The 16,836-nt window shown below is 43.8% G+C and overlaps 1 protein-coding gene across 1 annotated transcript in view; it reads left to right on the plus strand.

The window, feature by feature from the left end:
• The window catches only part of LOC310785584 (LIM domain kinase 1-like), a 40,026-nt gene that overhangs the window by 13,004 nt on the left and 10,186 nt on the right, over positions 1-16,836 (plus strand). The window contains exons 4-11 of the mRNA XM_083646709.1: positions 8,295-8,471; positions 8,857-8,962; positions 9,461-9,735; positions 13,913-14,102; positions 14,278-14,364; positions 15,552-15,683; positions 15,777-15,836; positions 15,926-15,991. Coding sequence (XP_083502835.1) covers positions 8,295-8,471; positions 8,857-8,962; positions 9,461-9,735; positions 13,913-14,102; positions 14,278-14,364; positions 15,552-15,683; positions 15,777-15,836; positions 15,926-15,991 — 1,093 coding nt within the window. The remainder of the gene's footprint in view (positions 1-8,294; positions 8,472-8,856; positions 8,963-9,460; positions 9,736-13,912; positions 14,103-14,277; positions 14,365-15,551; positions 15,684-15,776; positions 15,837-15,925; positions 15,992-16,836) is intronic.

The following is a 16,836-nucleotide window of genomic DNA, read 5'->3' on the forward strand; positions in this document are numbered from 1 at the left end:
AATCGATTTCTGGGGCGATTGAAAGACCCGCGCAGACCCGCAGCCAATGAGTGACGGCGTGACTGCCAACATCAGTCCTGCCGTGATCGGCCAATCAGAGAGTGCGTCTTTGTCAATGACGGTTACACCCTGCCTTTTCGAAACCCCCCCATTCCGAAGATCGACCTCCATTCTTCGTAATGGAGGGGGTTCCCATTTTTTTTAAAGGCACCGCTATTCCGAATGGGGACATCCCCTCCATTTCGAAACCCCCCCACTCCGAAATTGATTTTCAAGTCCATATTTCTCCGAGTTTCCTGCATCAAACACTGCAGCCAGCTCTCCAGCCGCAATCGATTCGGAAATAAGCTGCAGCCAATTACAAAAGCTTGAAATGAACGTTCAACTCATTGTTTTTTATTGAAAATATGCATATGCATGTTAGACCATCGGGAATGGGGAAGCTAAATTTCCTCAGATTTTCATAAAACAAAATCAGTTCAACCCGACTGGCATTCACAAATAAGAACGTCCTCATCTTGCTAATATATGACTGAATGAACCTTATTCAACTGTGAGCATTTGACTCAAAGTTACAATTATTTTTTTTCAAACACCTTTCACGGTATGAATGTGGGCGTGTGTAACAGCTCACCTTTAGATGTGTAGAAAACATAATTTATGATTAGATCCTGTCGGCGTGTCAGGAGATATAAATAATCAGTTGAATATGCTGCTGTGGAACAGATCCTTGCGCTCTCCGATTACGCATTTGACAAACTTAACAAACTGTGTGGCAAGACAACATAAATGAACAATGTTTAGTGATTGTAGAGATATCTCTGCACCGTGACCTGCAGAAAACTGCGAGCCAGGAATGCGCAAGACCACACCTGGTATTTAGACCAGCAGAGTGGAAAGTCTTCACTAGGTCGTTTTCCAGAAAACAGGCAGAATATGTTAATTGAAGTGTTCTATCTATAATCCTTCCCTTTGTCCACACAGCTCCCCTGAAAACAGCTAGGCTAAATAACATAAGGCATATGTTTAAGCTATTTATTTTTATTTTTATTGAAAAGTTAAGTAGACTATAGCCTACATTATATTAACTCTATAATAAATTAGACTCACGTGCATGGGGGCAACACCTATAAACACAATGAATTTCCTACAGTTTTAGGCCTATACATATTAACAGATGAAATTAATTAGAATAAACACTCTGAAAATAAATAAATAAATAATCATATTGCGACTGCATGGTGCATATAGATTGGCAGCCAACATCCGCATGTTTCCAATTCCTCTCTTCAATTCTTGATGGATTTAATTCGTTTAAATTGCCATAATCTCGAGATTGAGGCTAACTAACACAATACGCTATTTCTTACCTTTTTCTTCCATAAAAGCAAATGTTATTCCCATGTTGTTGTGAGGTGACGAGAGGCGCACTGTGCATCTGCACTTCCTAATTGCAAATTCATTAATTCATCACGTAGCCTATAGGCTAGCCTATACATCACAAAATAATATTCGCTTATTTAATAGATGGAGATGTGTGAACATTTAATTCTAGCATTTCAATAGGCCTATATATCAAAATTGTGCTGGTGATGGGCAGATGCAGGCTTTCATCTCGCTGTGCACTGCGTGTTGGACATCAAAGGAGTTATAGTTTATAGGCTAACACTTGCCGGCACTCCTTTCATCAATTGATATGCGGGCCTATAGAGTGGCATAATCAAGGCCCAAATCGAATTAAAACTAATTTAAAATGAACAATGCTTGCTGGCTCACGTGGAGCTACCTGCCGACTCAAATCCAAGTGTCTCTCCAACTTGCAATGCACGAAAAAGCAGTGAAAACCCATGCGTAATATGAACATACATAACAAAGTGCCGACCCATCAAATAGGTAAGCTAATGTAGACATGGCTGTCTGACCCGTGCCCCCTGAAACGATGGAGGATTCAACCTTTCAAATATGAATTTTAAATAGGCTATAGGCCTACCGATAATCATATAGCCTACTGTAAATATGGCTGGCAGCTATAAATAAAAAAAAGGTAGGTTAGTTTTTGTGTGTGCCTTATTTAGCCTATTTTATGTTTAAGAGAAATATAGCCATTGTTAACGAGATGTCCATTATTTCAAAATGCCGTGATGTCTGCATCAAATAGCCTGACATTGCAGAAACAACACACAACTTGATTTAAAAACGAAAATTAGTTTGTTCTGATTTTATTACAAATATTCCAACACTTTATTTTAACTTCTGTGTTGACATATTAACAGTATCATCTGAGAAAGGTTTGTCGGCAGTGCACTCATCTCAACAAGCCATGCACTTGGCCTGCAGTGAGCATTGTCGCGTTTTGATCTGCTGGTTATAAGCGTGGTTGACACAGCCGAATTTAACGCGGCGGCAATCCGGAAATTAGGCTATAGGCAACAAAATAAATTGATTAAGAATTGAGGAGCAGAGGCCTATTCATATTACACAGGCTAGGATTGTGCATTGCAAGTTGGAGACACACTTGGATATGGAGTCGGCAGGCAGCTCCACACAGGTGTGCAGCAAGATGAAAGCCTGTATCTGCCCGTCAGCACAATTTTGATATAGGCCTCTATTGAATGGCTAGAATTCCTCATATAGACCTATAGCTCACTTTGCAACATGGGAATAATATTTGCTTTTATGGAAGAAAAATGTAAGTATAGCCTACGAAAGCACTTGGTGTTTGAGACCACATGTGATCATAGCCTACTTACCATTCCTTAAGTGGCAAATCAACTCCTCTCCTTAATAACGGCAATAAGAATAATTTATGCTGTATGCACGGGCGGCGGATGCATTTGGACACACCTGAATCCAAATGTCTTCATATTGCACAACGCACGGCCCGACGTTTGCATTTGGTTGTACAAGATCATCTGTGAATGATCAATCTCAAGATTATGGCAATTTAAGTTAAATACACATGGCATTGCATCAATATACAGTAGTTGCAACACTTCAGAAACTCAGGATAGCCTACCACTGACTGAGTCGGAGAATGGGATATGTACAGTAGTAGGCTACACTGTGGGCGGTGCTCTCCTAACTTGTTTTGATTTTTCAGTTTGTTGGCAGCCTGGAGGTGGGGGTGGCTTCCCTGGGTGTCTGGGGCTGGCAAAGGGGCTCTTAGCCTCTCTGGTCTTAAGACATGTTAACTTGTGCCCCTGGGAATCCAAATAGACCAGCCTGTCTGGTCTTTGGAGATATTGCTCCAGGGGCAATGATACATTTTAATTGTATTCTCGTTACAGTATTTCAACTTTATTCACGAAATTTCGACTTTATTCTCAACATTTCGACTTTATTCTTGAAATGGAAACTATTTTTTTCCCCTCCTGTCATTGGAAAAAAAAATCCCTCTTTAATTTTTATTTTTCATCATGCATGGCCCTAAAACTCCATCGTAGTCACAATCAATTTGATGTAGTTTTTATTCAATCAGAAATTATCTAATAAAATAGTCACACTGTAAAAAAAAAAAAACGACATCTAAATAAAGGCTATTTCTCACCAATGTCTGTGATCCACAGCTGATTTTAGGATGTATCCAACGTTCACAATCACATTCCTGTATCTGAATGCAGCAGGCTCGTGTTTGCTGCTATAGCAAAATTATATGAAGTGACATAAAAAAACGAGTTGAAACGTTTATTTCAAGCTGCAGGAATGCAGGAAACTCGGAGAAATATGGACTTGAAAATCAATTTCGGAGTGGGGGGGTTTCGGAGTGGGGGGGTTAAATCAATTTCAATTTCGGAGTGGGGGGGTTTCGGAATGGGGGTGTTTCTGAGTGGGGGGGTGTCGGAATGGTGGTGTTTCGGAATGGAATGCGGTCCCCTTTGTCGATGACGTGTAACAGCTGCATCGGCTTAGCACTACCTAGCCGTTAGCATTTGGCCTCTCTAAAGCATAGCTCCCGAGCTAGCTACTAGCTATATGGCTAGCTATATGGCTATGCAACTACGTTGAGGAAATTCAAGTGATGATGATGTGATGCTAGGTCTGTTGATCAAAATAACACCTATATCGAAATCGGATTTTAGCGGATCATACAAGCCGGGGCTTCAGAGCTGATCACCTGGACACATTTTACGGCGAAATTATCTGATAAACTTGTCTGTGCAGCTCTGTGGTGATCAGCTAATGTCTTAGCATTGTGATTATGATTTAATGCATTATGGAAGATAAACGCTGGTTTAACATAATTAAAATAATTCCCTACCAAACATGTAAACTGACGCTTCTGGGCAGTAGACCATTTGGGCATAACATTATGTAATGTGACATGAGATCACCACATTTCAATAAATATAACGTTTTTGCACATTTGAATGCTGCTGGTTGTTTGTTTAATGCTGTATATATTGGATATTTAAAGCTGATACACAACACAATTGTGTTGAGGTAATTCCGCAAAGCTCAGTTAAAAATATAACATGTAACACTTGACACAATCAAATCTAACTTTTTCACAGCAATACTGTACAGTCCAGTAGTATGGTGGGCTAATTGTTTGCATGGTGTAGCATGTAATGCAGATACTGTAGCTAGATACTCTGACACAGAAAGGCAGACAAGCTAGCAGCAGGGATCTTGTCACACTGATTCCAGATAAACTCGTCTGTCTAGCCAGCTATACAATATTACTGTAGCCTACATAATACCACAAGCTAAATGCAGCATATGCCAATGTAAGGCTGGGTAGCATTAGCTAACGTCATCCAGGCTATAGTGACTAGACAGAGAGAGATGTAGTGTGTGTGTGTTGTTTTGCCAAGGCAGGCAGGCTAGCTAGCTAGCAACGTAGCCTTAGATTAAAACTAAAGTACCAGGAACAGCGTTACATTTATGATCTTTTAATGATGTTAGTAGACACATGTAACAGTATAGATCCCCGTTATGGGGTCTGCTGTAGTTATGAAACGCTGATTCAAACGTTACAATAATAAGACACAATAGGAGCCAGTTACCCTACTGTAGCTAGAGAGAGTAATTTCCGACCACCAGATATCACCATATTTATGTTATTAAATGCTGTAACGTTAACGGTAATTCTCATGTGTATGGTTTATTTATAAGCATTCATTGATTGAAGCAGAGTGCTGGTCGGTTAAGTTTCTCTGTAGTCATGTCCTCTGCTCCAATCTTCGGGTAGTTTCTTCTGTCTCTCGTCCAGCAGCTGCAGATGTCATCATTATCCACGTTATTGATGATTATTTATAAAAAAAATCTCATTGTGTAAATATTTTGTGAACGCACCAATAGTTAGAGAAGGAAACCTCTCTTTGCATTTTATTTTGTTTTTTAATAAAAGTAGGCTACTTGTGATATCTCACGTGGCTTTGATTCATCATTGCAAATTTAGCTCAATTTGTAGAAAATGCAGATGTGAACAGCTAGGTTTAATGACAAATATGGAATATCACCCAAGGAAATACCACGGTTTAATGCCAACAGATAAACCATACAGATTTGTTGTAATTGTGAACACAAATAAGGGAGCAAATACATGGTTTTCAAGTATAACACAATGTACAACTTTTATTCAAAGACAGGATTGAAAAATATAGGTCACTTGTTTTCACTTCAGTAATGTCAGGTCTCAGTCGCATTCACGCTAACCTCTTAACGTCTAGCTATAGCTAGGTTACATCTGGATTATGTATAATATACAGTATAATCCTACGCTCACTAGGTCATGACATTCACATTAACGCCTCCAAAAATCTACTGTAGCTAGCTAGCGTTAAATAGGTTTATCTGTAACCACGCTGAAATGTGAGGGCATTAACGTTAATATTTCAATTAGGTCAAACACACCTTACCGTTATGACTGCGGCCGTTTTTGATTAACATTAGCGTTAAGTCCATGATCAAATCTAGCATTTCGGTATATTCAGTGTGTGTGTGTGAAAAGGATGTTAGCATGCTAGCATTATTAGCACAGAATGTATACAGTCCATGGTACAACGTTAGGCCTTCAAGTCCTGAGGCGAACAGCGCCGGAGGATGAAGTCTGCAGACTGGCATTCAGTGTCCAGCATAACAAGCACGCCTGTTTCCTCATCAGGTTGGCAGCAGCTGACCAGTTGCCCTTCTCCACAATACCTGCGGCTGATGTGGGGCATGGCACCCTGGTCTGTTTGGAAGGGTATCGAATTAATACCTGAAAGAATAAACACAGTACTTACATTGCAAGTTGTGATAAAATAAACAGATCATGACAGGAGTCTATCCAGAGAGAGAAGGAGAGACAGCTGTTGAGGTTGAGGTCTGTTGATCAAAATAACACCTAGCGTTATCGAAATCGGATTTTAGGACCATACAAGCCGGGGCTTCAGAGCTGATCACCTGGACACTAGATACTCTGACACAGAAAGGCAGACAAGCTAGCAGCAGGGATCTTGTCACACTGATTCCAGATAAACTCGTCTGTCTAGCCAGCTATACAATATTACTGTAGCCTACATAATACCACAAGCTAAATGCAGCATATGCCAATGTAAGGCTGGGTAGCATTAGCTAACGTCATCCAGGCTATAGTGACTAGACAGAGAGAGATGTAGTGTGTGTGTGTTGTTTTGCCAAGGCAGGCAGGCTAGCTAGCTAGCAACGTAGCCTTAGATTAAAACTAAAGTACCAGGAACAGCGTTACATTTATGATCTTTTAATGATGTTAGTAGACACATGTAACAGTATAGATCCCCGTTATTCGTTATATCGAAATCGCGTTTTAGTGGACGGGCAGTGAGCATCCAAACTGGGGTTCATAGCTGGTCTACGGCTAGTTAGCTAGCTAGCAACATAGCCATTGATTAAAACAGCGATACATTTATGATATTTTAATGATGTTGGTAAACACACGTAACAGTATAGATCCCCGTTATATAACCTTTATTTAATCAGGTAAAATCACATTGAGATCAAGATCTCATTTTCAAGTGAGAGTTATGAGGTCTGTTGATCAAAAGATCACCAAACGCTATATCGAAATCGGGTCTGAGCGGATGGGCAGCTGGGGCTTCTCATCACCTGGACACATTTTACGGCGAAATTATCTGATAAACTGGCTGCGCATAACATTACTTATTTGCGGGAGTGCACGGGGGAAGTGTAGATTAATCGTGCTGCACTAGTACATAGGTTACAAGTACATACCTCAGTCAGACTCTGGCAAATCCGACATGATTTGCTATCCTGTTGGTGTAGTTTCACACCAACCCTCTCCAGGCGTAGAAATACCCCCTTCTCGAGTGGTTTGCAGCTGCCCAACTTGCCTTTAGAACGAAGGTTTCTCTTACACAACCTGCAAAAATCGTTCACATTGCTAGTAGCCATCGCGCTCCGGTTGTGGTTGCTAGCAGTAGCCTAGTGAGTTAGCTCGGTGAGTTAGCTAGGTGGAGTTAGCTCGAGCGCTAACAACAAAGGTCGCAGAGTGATGACGCCATCTGCTGCACTGCACATGTGCTCTGTGCACAAAGCTGGTTGGATGACGGTTGCATAATGGAGCGGTCTATCGGGGGGGCCCAACAACCGCAGGAAATCGTTTAACAATGGTGGGATTCCAGACCCTAGTGACTGAGAACAGGTCTGAGAGCAGGTCACGTGGGGGATGGGTTTACCCAGGCTAGCCGTACTGTACCGTACTATAGCTGCTACCATTACGTATGTCTAATGTTTAATTGTATGTTTAATAAGGAATATGCTATTTGCACCTGTATGTCAAATACGCCGAATTTAAAACGCAGAGTTTAATTGTATGTTTAATAAGGAATATGCTATTTGCACCTGTATGTCAAATACGCCGAATTTAAAATGTTTAAGCACGTCTAAAGTATGCACATGACATGTGCACCTACAGTGTATGTGCAGTGAATATGCCACTGTCTCTGACTTGTCTTATCACTATACTGCCTTATTGCTTGTTGTGTCTCTTGTTGTTTTTGCACTCATATGCCCTGTTATATTTTGTAATAGCCTATGTTGTAAACGGAGTCCACAGCACAAGAATTTCACACGTGATACTTGTACCATGGAGTGACAATAAAAATCTTGAATCTTGATGTGAGTGATGACTTATCCTTTTTTTAGGGTCAACAGGAAGTAAGGCTGTGGCCAATTTAGAATGTTTTTGTTGTCAAGTTAAAACCGTCTATAGGAGAAGGCGCTACAAAATGGGAGAAACAGAAATGGGACGCGTCCTATTCCTAATACATGCTTGATTCTGACTGTCTATGTCCTCCTGTGTCATCATGCAGTGGCCAATGTTTCTGTCAGGGTGTAGTATCAGCTGTGAGGTCAGCGTCTCCACTGAACAACAGTCCCCACATGGTGGCGCTGGTGTCACTCCCTCCCGACGCCGATGGCGGCAGACGAGGGCTAACTGTAGCCACCGACCTCAGCCAGGAGAAAGGCCCTCTTGTGACTGTGACAGAGTGAGTACTCTCTGGTTGTAACTGTGACAGAGTGAGTACTCTCTGGTTGTAACTGTGACAGAGTGAGTACTCTCTGGTTGTAACTGTGACAGAGTGAGTACTCTCTGGTTGTAACTGTGACAGAGTGAGTACTCTCTGGTTGTAACTGTGACAGAGTGAGTACTCTCTGGTTGTAACTGTGACAGAGTGAGTACTCTCTGGTTGTAACTGTGACAGAGTGAGTACTCTCTGGGGTTCAGAGGGGAACAAGTGGAAGTGTCAATTTGGCATGATCTCATTAGTACTGAACTCTAACTGAACCCCAAACTTCTCACTGGCGTTTTCCCCCCTCCTCTTGTTTTGTCTGTCTTTACCCCTCATTGCCTCCACTCACTCTCACTCTCAGACTAGACTCCGCCCTCCTGACCCCTGACCTGCTGTCCTCCATCCACGCCGGTGACCAAGTGCTGGAGGTCAATGGCATCCCGGTCCACAACATCTCCCTGGATGAGGTCGGCCTCAAGCATTGGTTCAACATTAAAACCACAACAATGTCTATTATTTGTTTGCCGCGCCTCCCCCATTAATGAGTCTAATGCAATGAGCAGTGGTTACTCTACACAGCAAAACAGATAAAAGCATGAACAAAACTCAAATCTAAAAATCATAAAAACACAGGTGGGACGCATGTAGACACGAAAATAAGCAGCAAGGGACCTAAAATCATCAACATCAAGATGTTTCAAATGGCAACAGGTAGGTAGGTAGGTAGATACTTTATTGGTCCCGAAGGAAATTCATGTACCAGCAGCTCACATACAGTCAATAAAAACACACAGTAGACAAATTAGAAAAACACAGTAAAAAATGTATAAAAAGTTCCTTACAGACCGTGTGCAAAAGCCAGACAAACAGCAGCCCAATGCAAGAGCAACAGACTATAATAATCCGTGGATGATCATCAGACATCAGCACCATTATCCTAAGTAAGACTATTTTTTCCTCTCCAGATAAACCATGTGATCCAGGACACAAGCAGACCACTGCAGCTGACCATTGAGCACAACCCCCAGTTTCCTGATGACCCCCTCAGCTCCGATGATCCCCAGGACGCCATCAACTGCCCCGCCCCCTGTGTCCGTGACAACCTCAGTTCAACCCACAAACTCCCCAGCCTGGAGGAGGAGCCGAGTCCAGAGCAGGAGAGAGATGATGAACCAATCAGGCTGGGCCTCTCGCCTCGTCAGCACCAAGGAACCATGGGAATGCGTTCCAGACACATCCTGTAAGGAGTGCTGCATCTTGGTTCAGTCAGGAGGACCACTTTAGACTGTTTCAGTCACACACAGCATGTAAGGAGGGGCTGTGGTGGAGGTGGGTTGTTTCAGTCAGACAGCATGTAAGGAGGGGCTGTGGTGAGGTGGGTTGTTTCAGTCACACACAGCATGTAAGGAGGGGCTGTGGTGGTGAGGTGGGTTGTTTCAGTCACACACAGCATGTAAGGAGGGGCTGTGGTGAGGTGGGTTGTTTCAGTCAGACACAGCATGTGAGGAGGAGCTGTGGTGGAGGTGGGTTGTTTCAGTCACACACAGCATGTAAGGAGGGGCTGTGGTGAGGTGGGTTGTTTCAGTCAGACACAGCATGTAAGGAGGAGCTGTGGTGGAGGTGGGTTGTTTCAGTCACACACAGCATGTAAGGAGGGGCTGTGGTGAGGTGGGTTGCAAGCGGCTTGCAGAGGAAGCAGCAAGGGTAAGCAGAATGAAGCCGCTTGAATAAGGTGCCTTGTATTCGGCAATTGAATGCATAGAAGGGAATCAGCTGAGCCATCAGCTGATGTGGGCTGGGTTTGTGAGCTGAGCTTGACTTTGTTGCCTGCCTGAACTAACACTATGCTCAATTTGTAAATGGTAAATGGCCTGCATTTATATAGCGCTTTTATCCAAAGCGCTTTACAATCATTATAGGTACATTCACCCATTCATACAGCAATGGTGGCAAGCTGCCACGCAGGGTGCTGGCACACCATCAGGAGCAATTTGGGGTTCAGTATCTTGCCCAAGGACACTTCGACATGCAGACTGGAGGAGCCAGGAATCGAACCACCGACCTCTTTCATCCAAAGCGATTAGTGACGACCCGCTCTACCTCCTGAGCTACAGCCGCCCTTTGTGATCATCAATTTGTGGGCAAATTGATTCATCACTAGGGTTGGGTCCTGTTACCACGTTCTATCTTGGAACCAATTCCAAGTTAGCAAAATATCTGAATTTGTTAAACCCCCCCAGTCGAACAAATTATCTTATCCAATCCCCTGTCCCCCCGATGATGTCATACGCTTGCGTCCCCAGTCCTCATTTCCCAGAGTGTTTGTCAACATGGTGGATTGACACGATCACACAAAATTAAATGATAATACGGCAAAATGCAATGCTTGTGTGCAAGCACTTATCAACGCAGCATCACATAACAGTTAGAGTACACTGTTTCTTAACCATTATTTATTAATTTGTTTATTTATTTATTTATTCTTTTTATTGTCAGATGTGACAGCATGTTTTCAAACACAAACCCTCAATTCATCGCAGTTACTATTTTGACTCTTTAGCCCCTTTTAGACTGGCCAAAAATCCCACTAATATCCACAAACTAGTGGCACTTTCTTCAGTCTAAAAGTTTCCAAGCCGGGCCGTTTAGCCGAAAGAGTGACCCTGCAAATTAGGTGGGTTTTTACGCGACGGCTCTGCACGTCACAGCGATATAAATCTTGGCGGGGGTCCAACGCGTGATTTTCCGACCTTGCTTCTCGTCCTCCTGAGTTGCTGCCTGCCCCTTTTCCAGCATGAACCAGTAGAGATCCAGTGATTCCCACAGGCTGATTCTTAACAGTTAATTTTACATTAGTCTCGCTGGCCAGCCTCCCCTCCCTACCGTGAGAGGAGTCTGGCGCTGCAGGTCTCCATAGTGGGATTGCGATGGGCGGCGCTTAGTGGCAGTGCCCTTGGAAAATAATTTCCAAGAATCCAACTTGCCGTTTTCAGTGTGTAGCAACGAGCTAGCATGTAGGTTTCTGCCGTTAGCTTGCTAGCTAGTTAGCGTTGTTGTTTTCACTGAGGCGGCAGGGCACTATTTACAGTGACACACAGGGAGGAGGGAGCGGAAGCCGCTCTGATTGACGTGGTCGGAGCCAATGACAGAGTTTGTAATAAGCCGGGAGCGGACATCCGGCAGCCACTGAAACAGTCGCTCCAATGGGAAGCAGCTGTAGAGCAGGGGAGGGCTTATCCCAGTTGCCTGTTTCCGTGGCGGCGCCAGACTCCTCTCACGGTAGGGAGGGGATATTCTGGGCACCTTTCACCCCGTTTTTTGTCATGGGGGCGTAAACCAAGGAACTGGAAGCAACACCGGAAATAAGTGTGCCAAAAAACGTCTTTGTTGCCGCTAGCTTGACGTGGCGAGGTTACATTAGCTAGAGCCTGAAAAGAACAACAACACAAGTTGTATAGTAGCGTTAGCACATTTCTAGTCACTGCCGAGGAAGGTTTCTGGAGAGCCAAAGACAATGGAGTACTCGCCATGTGAAATCTTATGATCAATGTCCATGTCTTTCCCAGCACAGGCAGCAGAGATGCTTCAACTGTTGTACTTGATCCTCCATTATCGATAACAGCGGACAGACAACTACTGTAGCATTATAACTATTCCATCAACTGGCCATTTGTTTGAAAAGTAAAGCTTCTGTATTTGCTTAAAATATGTGAGATTGTGAATCTGCAATGTTTCCACAAGAACTTCTTCAAAAACTTTGTTTGGTACGTCCATCTTTTGTTTTGTTGTTTGCCGTTTTATTTTCTGATTCGTTGTGTCTAATTGTCAAGTTAATGAGCTATTTCCGCTGTTGCTTCCTGTCTAGGGCGGGCTCTAGGCCGGAAGCAGGCAGGGTGACAAAATCACTTGTGAACGGAGGCCAGGCTCTTTCTCACCGAGAAGAGCCTGGTGACGCGAGGTTAGGGAGGGGAGGCTGGCCAGCGAGACTAATTTTACATTGATGGAACATGGCGAGAAAAAAAAGTGTCTCTCGTCTCTCACAAGTACAATGCACCCCACACAGCCCAGCCAGCCCCAGGCGCATAGACTGCATCAAGTCAGCCAGAATGTAAGTAGGTCGTCCGCTTTAGCTCTTTCAAAATAAAGCCCTCGTTGTAACGTTCACATTTTGAGTAATGCTTTATAGCTTCACGATTATGTCATCAAAGCGAGTATTTTGATACAATGTTTGCTGCTTCGTTTGTTGAAACACCAACACCAACCTCCAACGTGCATCAGTGAGGCTATTTACTTGTTTAAATCATGCGCGTAGCCACGGGTGCGCTAGGGTGTGCAAATGCCACCCAGACAGGCCACTGGCGCACCCAAAAAAATGGGGTTAAAAAAGTGTTTTATTTTGTCTGCAAAACACATGTCAACGCTGTCATGCACTGTGTCCAACTGTCCGCTGACCTATGTGCCCCGGAGCATCATGGGAAACTAGTTAAGCTGTCGTCCACGTAAAGTAAACAAATGCACGCACGCACAGCAGCAGCAGCAGCGCCAAATCAAGAAGACATGAAACAAAGCTCGCTTTTAAGCTTTTTCGGCAAAGGCAAGAAACGACGAGGAAAAAGATGACTCGTCGTCACCCTCCCCCTCAACAAGTGCGGATTGTAGTGCACCCGTTCCTGCACCTGTATTGGTGGTGTACAGTGGAGAAGATGATGCAGCCGAAACAATGACGTTAACAGCGGGGAACAAGCCGGTGTGTTGCAGCCAACAACACACCGGAGGTTTGTGCAGAGCCAGAGGACACTGACGCTACAGATCTCTCTGCAGTAGACGAACCTGCATGCCAACCAAATTTGCGTTCTTTCCCGACTAGAACACTCATTGGAAAAAGTAGGTGAGACTTTTTTGAGATACTAAACAAAGTGGTTTTACATGTTGCCAAAAAATACAATTTAATTGACTGCTTCTACCTGCTAATAATGAGTGCGAAAAGGAGCAAACAACACACAAATATTCCTCTAAATCTGGTTTGAAAAGACCCACATTTTTTGGGGCATGGTCCGCCCCCTGGCACACCCTGGCTTTCTGTGGCACACCCAATGAGCCGAGTCTGGCTACGCTACTGGTTTAAATCACATTAGTTTGAAAATGTTACCCGGAAGTTTCCATTTTGTTTTGGCTGGTAGACAGCTGCATCTGGACAGCCGTGAGAGAAGAAGGGAAAAGGGAGGGGGAAGAGACAGCCTGCAGCGGTGGAGAAACGCGGGTTGAGAGTGCAATATAAAAGTTTAAAAGGCGATGCTGCTGCTGCCCCCTGCTGCTTTCTTGGGTAACAAAAACACATATACTAGTGGGACTTTTGATGTCAAAAAGGTATTTCTGTCAGTAGTATGTCTCACTGTGTCTTCCTCTTTCATTCTCAGTCGTAGCTGCAGTACAGACAAATGTCCCATCTACCCTGGAGCACTTCCGCTTTTATCCCAACGAAGGGACATGGTTCGCTCAGAGTCTCTGCGTGTCGACCCTGGAGAGAGGACCCATCGCATCTTCAGACCTTCAGACCTCATCCATGGAGAAGTGCTGGGCAAGGGCTGCTTTGGACAGGCTGTCAAGGTACAGCAATGATATCCAAGCTAGTCCCTTTCATTATTTCTGAATCATGTCTGGTCGGATGTCTGTAGCGTACGCCCATTTACCACGTTATGCTACTCTTGGTAAGATCAATTTGATCCACTTCTATGCTTGAAGGATGTCATGCCAGCATTGTGATTGAGCTGTTGTTGACAAGGTAACGCATCAGGAGACGGGGGAGGTGATGGTGATGAAGGAGCTGATACGTTTTGACGAAGAGACACAGAACACTTTCTTAAAGGAGGTAGGCGGTCAGCAGAGCACAAGACATTGGGCCCTATCTTCGTACAGGCGATACCCACTATTTGCGCTTGCGCACCTGTCTGCCTTAAGGCAGGGAAGATACCGGTCTGCCTTGCGCATTTGTCCAGGTGTTATGCCGAGTTTTGCACCCCCGCCCGGCAGCATCCCCACCTCATGGGAGCATATTGTAACGATATGGTGGGGATGCAATTCTCGGCGGGGATGCGGAAACGTTCACGGCACGTGCCGCAGGCGCAAGGCAATGCTGGGCATTACGTCAATCAAAACCAATCAGATTCCCGTCTCGCGATCGATGTTTGCACGAGGCATGCAATATGCTGTAATTCTCTCCATGCGTAATAGAGTGTACTCACTCGTGCTGAGGACAAAGAGAGCTGGAGAGAGCTTATTGACAGATCGTCTGTGGTGTCAACGACCCTCCGCGTTATGGGATAGGTGAAGGTGAATAGCCTATGTCCATTGTCCAACAGGTTTTCTCGATTAATTTCCCTCTTTGCGATGTGATAAAAGTTTCTCAGTGAGTTATCGTTGATTGCTTCACTGAATTATCTGCTAATACCCAATTTTAGCAGCAGAATTTGATGTCCTGGCATGGCAAGGCTGTGCGTAATGACATATCCAAAAGGAATTAATTACTTTGCACTGTGCTGCACAGCACAGAGATTATGGTGCGCTCCAGCACAGCGAGGTATTTAGCGCTAAGAGGTCCTTTTCAAAGCTCTTAGCGCAAAGTAATTGCGCGCTGCTGACGATAGGATAATGCCATCTATCCCCACATTTTAGCGCTGAAACGCCTGCTTTGGCTTGTGGCAGCCTATGCCCAGTACAATTATAACAGGCATGCGCTTGTGCCCGCCCCCAATTTGCATTGCGGATGGCGTTAAACGAGCGCAAGCGCTAAATTACCGCTTTTGCGAAGATAGGGCCCATTACTGTATATGTTTGATGCTGCAAATAGGTAGCTTCACACTTTGGCAGCTCCGAATGGCAGCGCGCAAGGTAAATGTTTGAAAGATTTGAACTACAATACCCAGAAGTTATGACATAATGTAAATAAACTGCACACAGCATGCTCATGTTTACCAAAGGGGGAAAATAAAATAAAAAAAAGTCCAGTTTTCTCTGGATGGACTTGGAGCACTCACTCACTATCTTTGTATACTGTAGGTGAAAGTGATGCGTTGTCTGGATCATCCCAACGTTCTCAAGTTTATTGGACTCTTTTACAAGGACAAACGACTAAACTTCATCTCCGAGTACGTCCAGGGGGGAACTCTGAGAGAGACCATTAAGAAAATGGTATGGTAAAAAGGCTTTCTAGCTATTTATATATATTTATATATATATATATTTCTACACATTTTGATGTCAGTACATCTGTTTTTGTTCTAGGACAAAGATTTTTCCTGGAGTGTCAGAGTGAGTTTTGCCAAAGACATAGCGACTGGAATGGTGAGTCTGTCTAGTCAATATTCTTAAATACCTGATACTTCCATGCGGAGCACACATTTTCCCTTACATATATATCCTCGCTTTCTAAGGCATATCTGCACTCCATGAATGTTATCCACCGGGATCTAAACTCACACAACTGCCTGGTCAGAGAGGTAAATAAGTCATTATTACTATATGTTGTATGTTATTATGTAGTACACAGATCACCTCCAAATAGGAGACACACACACACGCACGTCACACACACACACACACACACCTTTAAAAGGTGTTGTGTGCAGTCATTGATAAATCATTACCACATTAATGTTGCTCCCAAATGAGACAAACCTTGAGAAGATTGGCAGCCTCTACACTTTTTATATTGTCATCAGTTGGATTGCTTTATGTAAAACTAGAACGACCGCAATGCGGACTTATGCCTCCGCCATTAGTTCATTCTGGAGTCCAAATCGCCATTTGAGGCAAATTGGAAGAGATTCTGTCAAGGCGCTCCTGTGATGTTGCGTTACAGAGCTTGGAAATTGGGTGTGTGAGAGGTCACAGTGACCTTGAACTTTGACCACCAAAATGTAATCAGTTCATCCTTGAGTCCAAGTCGATGTTTGAGACAAGTTTGATTAAATTCCGTCAAGGCATTCCTGAGATATCGCGTTAACAAGCTTGAAAATGGCGTTCGAGAGCTCACCTTGACCTTTGACCACCAAAATCTAATCAGTTCATCCTTGAGTCCAAGTCGATGTTTGAGACAAGTTTGATTAAATTCCGTCAAGGCATTCCTGAGATATCACGTTAACAAGCTTGAAAATGGCGTTTGAGAGGTCACAGTGACCTTGACCTTTGACTTTTGACCACCAAAATCTAATCAGTTCATCCTTGAGTCTAAGTAGATGTTTGAGGCAAATTTGCTGAAATTCCGTCAAGGTATTCATGAGATATCGCGTTAACAAGCTGGAAAATGGTGTTTGAGAGGTCACAGTGACCTTGACCTTTGACC

The sequence above is a fragment of the Poromitra crassiceps genome (assembly GCF_964638095.1).
Source record: "Poromitra crassiceps genome assembly, chromosome: 1".
Lineage (NCBI taxonomy): Eukaryota > Metazoa > Chordata > Actinopteri > Beryciformes > Melamphaidae > Poromitra > Poromitra crassiceps.